The 8,353-nt window shown below is 41.1% G+C and overlaps 1 protein-coding gene across 3 annotated transcripts; it reads right to left on the minus strand.

The window, feature by feature from the left end:
- Positions 1-972: 972 nt before the first annotated feature.
- LOC128399830 (uncharacterized) lies at positions 973-8,353 on the minus strand. 3 transcript variants are annotated; one of them, XM_053361632.1, is made up of 2 exons: positions 8,118-8,353; positions 973-5,046 (listed from the first exon to the last, which is right to left on the minus strand). In XM_053361632.1, exon 2 carries the CDS (start codon positions 4,993-4,995, stop codon positions 2,929-2,931), a length of 2,067 nt encoding a protein of 688 aa, XP_053217607.1. In that variant the 5' UTR covers positions 4,996-5,046; positions 8,118-8,353; the 3' UTR covers positions 973-2,928. The 3 variants fall into 3 exon arrangements, with proteins under 3 accessions (XP_053217607.1, XP_053217615.1, XP_053217620.1); XM_053361640.1 differs by lacking the exon at positions 8,118-8,353 and adding an exon at positions 7,982-8,087; XM_053361645.1 differs by lacking the exon at positions 8,118-8,353 and adding an exon at positions 7,508-7,731.

Below are 8,353 nucleotides of genomic sequence, written 5' to 3' on the forward strand. Positions count from 1 at the left end.
ACTGTAAGCCAATCAGGTTGTGGATTCACTTCTATCTGGGGCATGATTGGGTAGTTCCTGCCAACCAATCATACTGCTGCATTGTTCTAGGACCAATCAGACTGCTGCATTCTGAATCCTATTCTAGGACCAATCAGACTGCTGCCTTTTGGATCCTATTGTTCTAGGACCAATCAGACTGCTGCAGTTTGGATCCTATTCAACTCAGTACATAACAATATATATATAAGACCTTAAAAGTCTTGTAACAAGACCTATTATATCAAAGGCAGTAGGAATACGGTAACTACTCAACCCTGCCTGTTTCAGGCACAGAGGATTCTAAATGAATTATCTGCTGTTCAGGTTCACACTCTTCATCCCCCAAGCAAAGTCTGATTCAGTCACATTTCTTGCCTCAACATACTTTGCTGAAGGGAAACAAAATCAGGATGGGGCTATACTATAGAACTAATAGAATAATTAACAGCACACTGTAAATAATGAAACTCGCTGAGATGGGTGTAAGTCTGTTTCAATAGCCTTAGGCAGAATTAAGCCATTATGGTGAAAACTTCAGCCTGCTGTATCTGCTTTTCTAAGTTTCAAGGAGAAATCCTGACTCCAGTTGACCTTCAGGTAATTCAGGACTGGCAAATCTCCCACCCTAAGCAAAGGAAAGAACATTTACCATTTTTAAAGGAAGAGTTCTGCAACATCCGTTTCAAAAAGTTTCCGCTAGGCAGAGGCTAATCTTCCAGATATCTGTTCTATGTTTAGAAATGAGAGTGGCTAATTTAGGAACTGCATTAATTAGATTCTTATTTCACAAGCAGGAGCACTTAGGAAAGTGTGGGATGCAGTCCTGTATGATTCCCCCCCCCCCGGGGAATATATTATCATCAACAGGCATTAGAACCAAATTCTGCAAATTTCTGGGATTAGTATATTTAGCTGTCCCCCCTTCCCTGGCAAACATCAGAAGAGACTACGTTCAAAACAATGTAAATGTTTATTATAAAAATAATTATTTATATAAACAACAAACATTTGTTCAAATATCTAGAATACAGTTAAGATCCTTTTGGGTGGTAAGTCAACTAACTCATACACATAATGTACCTACTGAAATAAAGTCTTATTGATTTAAATGGGCCTGCTCTGAATTTTAAAAGCATTGAATGTCGCTTTTTATTTTTAGACTGCTTTCACAACTGTATATTGCTAAATATATATACACATATATATTTAGATGAGTCAATAAAAAATGTCAGTTCCTAAAACTGTAATGTTAATGGACACAGATGTATTTTCCCACTCTATGTATTACGGTAATCATTATCCTTTTAGTGTAAAGTAGAGCGGCAGTTTTCATGAGGATTTTTTTTTAAATGTCAGCAAAGAAGGTTTATATCTGTCATCGTCTGTCTTAACACACCACACTACCAAGGAATGAATGAAATACATGCTAATAATAATGCAAATATAACCAAAAGCTATATATCTTTTTCAAAAGCCTCTTGCAAATTTGAATTCTAAACCTAATAATTTATCTTGTCATAGATACATTTTGTTTTGCCATTTATATCCAGATTTTAGAAAAGTTCATTCAAAAGCTCTCCAGAAAACTTAGGTCTAGGTAAGTAAGCTTTAGTTTGCATTTAAAGCTAGCAGTCTAACAATTACATAAGAAGCTTGTAATCAGTATGTTTACGTATTTTAAAAAGTCAAGCTACAAGTTGACTCCATTTTCTTCTAATCATTTATGCATTCACTGCTCAGTTCCTGCTATTTGTCAAATATTCATGCAATAAGCAGCTCATTTTGGTATGGGTTTTAATTTGTGTGTTGCCAGAAGATTATTATTGGTGATTAAATCTGACACAAGTACCAAAACACGTTGACTTTTAAGGCCTTGGTATAATTGTTGTAAAACTTAAAAACTCCATGCACTGTTGTCTAGAAATAGACACCTGAAGATTTGATGTTTGCACTAAACTGAAGTTGATGCCCGCTTCCAATCCTGCCCATTGCCAATGTTTACTGTTAGGTTACTGTATTCTGAAAGAACAGTATTATTCCGAAAGCAAATTTAAAACTTTACTAAATTCACACTTTACTAAATTCACACTGAGCTACCATTAAATCCTTGCTCGATACAACTTTGGAGTCACTTATCAATATTTTTATTAAAATATCCTACTGACTTCAGAGAAGTAAATTAAGCAAACTTAAGCAAACTAAGTTTAATATACTAATTTCAGGGTTTGTTTCTCATCAGAGAATTGGTTTTCCTATTTTAGTTCTCAACAGTAGATGATGCAAACATGTTGGCTATGATGTAAACAAATGTAAACCTAGCTCTGTGTTCTCAGACACCCAACAAAACCAAACTGCTTTTGAAACTGAAAGGTGTTTCAAAAGCAGTATGTGATATGGTGTGACAGTCAGCTGATTAAAGGGAAAGGAAGAGTAGATTTCACTGAGCTGACTCAAGCCTTCTACATGAATCTCGGCAGCTCTATAAATTCCAGTCCCTGCTGCAGCATTTTTACATGCAAGACTGCACAATAAATATTGTCGCCAGGTAGTATAGTCTGATTTTAAGCTATTTTTAAGAATGCAGAACCGTTTTTAAATGACAGAAGAGAGTAATATGAAGTAACAGATTTTAAGAACTTGATATCTCTCGCAGTCTCACTAGCTGCGAGCACCTGGAAGCCTGCAGCAAAGGCAAAATACAAGGCATATTCAAAACTGCATATTTAATCAATGGTATCTTACTTCTGCAGTAAAAGGCAGCATGTTTCAGATAATACACAGAATTGAAAAACCAGTGGAAATGACACTAAAAACAGTGAATTCATTTGTAAGAGAATGTCAGAAAGGCAAATAGTCACTCAATGCTCTTATAAGAATGCAATTTTAAAAATCTTGACTTTTTCTTCTTCAAAAAATATCATCGTAGCCTTCTATAGCATCCTTGCTATTAGCAACAGCATAAAATTCACTACTGAACAAAGAAATCATCTCTTTGGATGGCTGAAACTGGTTGCAGCAAATCTTATTTCTGTGCATGTAAGCTCTGATCCTTAGAATATTTTCTAACAGGCTGTCCTGCGGCCTGTTCTTCAGCTTGTGCTTTATCAGATTCATTTGTGAAACTGTACACTCCACGGCTGCACTGCTGAAGGGCAGAGTGAGAAGTGCAAGGGCAAATAATCCTAGCTCAACAAAATCTTTATCTCCCACCTCATCTGTATGTTTTACAACCTCTACCCAGAACTGTTCTATCTGGCTATCTTCTGTGTTTGTCCAAGAAACGGTATCCAGATTCCTCCACTGTTGCTCCAATTGCAAGTGATCCCCTCTGTATAATGACAAAAACGACAAAGCTGAAAATGCAGGTCTTAGGGGACTCAGAACTACTGAAGGATTTAGAGCGGTGAGCGATTCAAGATGATCCACATTTGGGGGCAGTCGAAGCTTTATTTGGTTTGCAAGCTCAAAAACACAATCCCGACACGTCGTTTGAATGGCGCCTCTAATTTGGCAAGAGATTTTGGCTTCTGATAATTCCGAAAGGAACACTTTCCCAAGATTTACTTCGGAGAGGGCCAGGTAGTTTTGCTTGCTTCTAATGTCATAGTTCATTATGGACGACCATGTTGGAAAGGCAAAAGGCTTCACAACTCTCTGTAACAGAGTCTTGTAGAACATCACTAACTCAGTAATCAGTTTAACTGGATTAGCAGTTTCCAAAAGAAATAACTTACTGAGCCTGTTTGCTTCCTGGACAAGAGGCTGCAGAAAAACCAGGTAAAGTCTGTTAAGAGGCTCAGAGTACATTTGATAGAGCAGCTCAGCACTGTAGTCCTTTTCAGTGTCTTTTACAGACTGAAAATGCAACTTCAGAGTATCATACAGGCTAAGTATTCTATTAATGCAGGGGCTAATAGATAGCCATCGTGTGTCGGTAACTTGCAGCACCTTCAGGGCAACCTCTCCAACGTTGAGTGCAGCATACAGTTCAGCGTACCGTTTCTGGTGAAACATGCTTTGAGAAAACCACAAGTAGGTCTGCGCAACCATATATTCTAGGTTCAGGGGAAGCACATCGATAGCTCTCGATAAGCACAGATAAATGGAGTGGCATGTGCACTTAATAAAAACACCGCAAGGATTGAGTTCATAAAACTTTTTGAGCAGCGAATTTTTGTGACCACATATACTTGCGCTGAGCCCATCGGCACCGATTCCAACACATTTCTTTATGTTGAGCTTATTTTCGTTTAGGAATGATAAAAGAGCCTCTGTGATTAGATCAGTGTCACTGAAAGTAATTAAGCCTACAAAGGAGGATACAATGCATTTCAGCTTGTTGCTGAAGTATCGCACCATCAAGCAAAGTTGCTTCTGCGAAGATGCGGCGTCAGAACTTTCGTCAATGATCAAGGAGTAGTGTCCGTTGCCAATATCCCGAAGCAGCTCTTTGTGGACTGTAGGACCTATGATATCTCTTATAATTGTAGAGCACTTTGTCCTATGAAGGCTTATGTCTTTCTCAGCCATTCCACCAATAATACATCCCAGGTGATCAACAGTAAAAATGCTCATATGGCAAGCTATGTGTGTGGCTAATTTCAGAGCACACACATTTATGGAATCATTCATTTCCATATGCTTGAATTCATCGAATGTGTCTGGTTTGGCTCCAAATGACATTTCTTTTTCAAGTTGCAATGAATGCCGCTTTTCAAACTCATAGGAGTGTTTATCCACATTCATTGAAGGCTGTGAGAGCAACGCAACGTGCTTCTTATGCTTCTTAGTTTTACTGTGCGACACAAGATCGCTGTGGTGAGCTCTGATTTCACACATGCAGTATCTGCATGCTGCTTTTGACTCATCTCCTGGTACCCTCCGAACCCAGTCTTTTAATCCAGCTTCTCTTTCCCAGTCTCTGCAATACCTTTTACCGTACTTTTCCCACTTTCCAAACTGCTTGCGAGCCATCACGGTAACGTGCTCACTGGCACTCTTTGTAAACAAAGCACTGTTTTCTCTCTGAAAACAAACCAGAGAACATTTTTTTAAATGAAGTTTTAAAGCAAGTTTATTTTTTAAAAATTGCCCTTGTGAAAAAAACACACCACACAGTAAAGATTGGCTTATGCTATAACATTCCCACTAACAAAGGCGGTAGATTTGTTTTCCTAAAGCAGTCAAGTAATGACTGCCAAGTTCTGATTTCTGAAGGAGCGTCTCCACCTCCATCGTTCTGCCCAGACACTGAGGTCCAGCGCCGAGGGCCTTCTGGCGGTTCCCTCACTGTGAGAAGCCAAGTTACAGGGAACCAGGCAGAGGGCCTTCTCGGTAGTGGCACCCACCCTGTGGAATGCCCCCCCCCACCAGATGTCAAAGAGAAAAATAACTACCAAACTTTTAGAAGACATCTGAAGACAGCCCTGTTTAGGGAAGCTTTTAATGTTTAATAGATTATTGTATTTTAGTGTTTTGTTGGAAGCTGCCCAGAGTGGCTGGGGAAACCCAGCCAGATGGGCGGAGTTATAAATAAATTAATTATTATTATTATTATTATTATTATTATTATTATTATTATTATGTGCCATCCCCACTCTCTGACAAGTGGTGCCAAGATCCCAGGGGTATTCCAGGCGCTCACCCAGGGTCTGTGCTCAGTTGGAGAATTGAAGATGAGGTGGAGACAGTTGTAGCTTTAAGAAATATGATTTAGGCACATATTTACACCTGAATTTGGATGGAGGGAGTCTAGATCTTAAAGGAAGGTCATCTCCAGCAGGACTTGTTGCCCACAGCAGTGCAGCACTGGATTCCCAGCCAGCCTTCAGCCAGCCTTCCCAAGATGGAGCTCAGTCTCCCCCACTTCTCCTTCCCAGCACACCTTGATAAAAACCCTCTTTTCCTGTCACCTCTCTCACCACCCCATCACCTTGGCAACCTCTGTCTGCTCAAGATTCCTCTTAGATGGGCCATCAACAGCTTTGGTCATGTGCCTCTATCCCAGGTGAGGCCCTGGCTTGGAAAGGAAGCTTAGCCTGTATTTTCCCACTGGTCTGAATTCTTCCCTTCAATAATCTCCAAATATTAGCTAGATCCTGACATTCATTAATTTATTGGATTTAGGGGTGTCTTCCTCCCCCTCACAAATCCGTAACAATATTTATCCATGTAGTATCTCAACTGCAAAGTTTGTGAAAGCTAATCACCATCGATTAAACATAGGAAGGAAACAATGTGTTGCTGCGAACGAGCTGATCAAACTTTGTTCTAGCAGCAGGCAGCTGGGCGAGACCTGAAGAGTATTCAAATCCCACTTAGCCATGGACCACCGAATGGCCTTTGTCAAATCATTGGTCTTATTCCTCCCATATAAGGGGAATATAAATGACTTCCGACAAAAACATAGATGCAGCCAGAGCAGGAGTGCCAACTTGAATAAAATATTGGGGAAGGGGGGCAGGTAAGCCCCATCCCACATAATTGATCACGACACGGCACCCCCCCATTTGAATGGCAATGCTTATCAGCTTGGGGGGCCTGGCCCCCTAAATTATTTTATGGGGGGGACGAAGAGACCTCAGCCCCTAGGAGTTTGGCTCCTATAAGCCAGAGATTGAACCAGAGACCCTCTGCATCCAAGCTAGATGTTATATCATAGAGCCACAAGCCCTTCTCTGAAGTAAAAGAGTGAGATTCATAGCATTAACCTGCTATGAATGGAGCAACTAGCAGTAGATGCTACAGTTTTAGAAACGAAACAAGGTACAGTGGTACCACGGGTTAAGTACTTAATTTGTTCCGGAGGTCCGTTCTTAACCTGAAACTGTTCTTAACCTGAAGCACCACTTTAGCTAACAGGGCCTCCCGCTGCCGCCGCACCGCCAAAGCACAATTTCTGTTCTCATCCTGAAGCAAAGTTATTAACCCGAAGCACAATTTCTGGGTTAGCGGAGTCTGTAACCTGAAGTGTATGTAACCTGAAGCGTATGTAACCCGAGGTACCACTGCATAGCATTATTCATGTAGAGACCTACTCCACAACCAGACAGAGGAACATAGAGCCTCATTCCCAATGTGCGTTCATGCTGGTGCTTCAAAAGATACATGAATAAATACAAATATGATTGAATGGGACCTGCAACAAAATGTTGCAGTGGAACCTCCCTACCAGAGGTAGGAAAGTTTCAAGCAATGATTCCCTCCATGCCAGCGGTTCCACTCCTCCTGACCTGCACCAGTCTGGTTTTTTTTCCCTTAAAAAAATTATTCAAAATTAAAACAAAACGTATTATCCAGAAACATATCATCCTTATTCCCCCCCCAGTCTGTTTTTCTTTTATGGCTGCCAGTCTACAAACCATGTGTTCCTTCAGCTACTTTAATGACTTTTTTTTTTGCTTTAAATTAGCTTTAAAAAAAGCTTTTGCTGTTACAAAAAAAGAAAAAGAGGTTGATTGCTGTGTTCAGTGACAATTGCTTTTACCTGAAAAACTCGAGCTCTGGTCAGGCTTGTAGTAGTAGCTTAGAGGCAGTCTTTTCTAGTACTGTATTGCTTCTTTTATAGTATTTGTTTTTTTAAAGAAACAACCCATAAGCACCTGGTATTTCCCTGATCAAGTGAATCTCTCCCCTGGATACCTTGAAATGGCACTACGGAAACAATCCAGACGGGGAGAAAGAGAGAAAAAATGGAGCCTTTTTCTCTCTAAAGCCTTTATATATATATATATATATATAGGCTTTATATATATATATATCCCACTCTACCAGCGCGCTTGATATCCGTCCTGGCCACAAAGGAAGGCAAGCACAGAAACCAAGCGAGCTTACAAATTGGGGATCCAAACACATCTCTTTGTAAGGACCTAGGCGACAGTCACCTTTCCACCCTCAGGGGATGGTGATGCCACGAGGCAAAAGTTATCAGGTTACGCGCATGCATGCATACATTACGAACCCATTCTGCAGCTGCCCGTTTGCAACTCGCGCCAAATCCTCGGAATCGGGTGATGTTTCTGCAAAGCCCCTCTGTCCCCCATCCCTACCCACGGAGCCTCTATGCTCCCTACTTTTAGGACCCCCGACTCCCTTACATCTGAAGTCGGCAGGAGAGATCAGAAGCCCTTTTGCAATGCGATTCCTTCCCAGTCGGCTGCAAGCACAGGCGCTTAGCCTCGAGTAGCGTGGAGAGGAACCCTCTCCATCCCGGAGACAGCAGCTTTCTGCCTTCACCCGTCCATTTCCTCTGCTAGCAACAATCCCGCTTTGGCTAAGGCCCAGCCAATGGAGCCGCTCTCCCTCCTAGCCCAGCCCAGGCTCATCCCTCCGC

This window comes from Podarcis raffonei, chromosome 1 (genome assembly GCF_027172205.1).
Source record: "Podarcis raffonei isolate rPodRaf1 chromosome 1, rPodRaf1.pri, whole genome shotgun sequence".
NCBI classification, from domain to species: domain Eukaryota; kingdom Metazoa; phylum Chordata; class Lepidosauria; order Squamata; family Lacertidae; genus Podarcis; species Podarcis raffonei.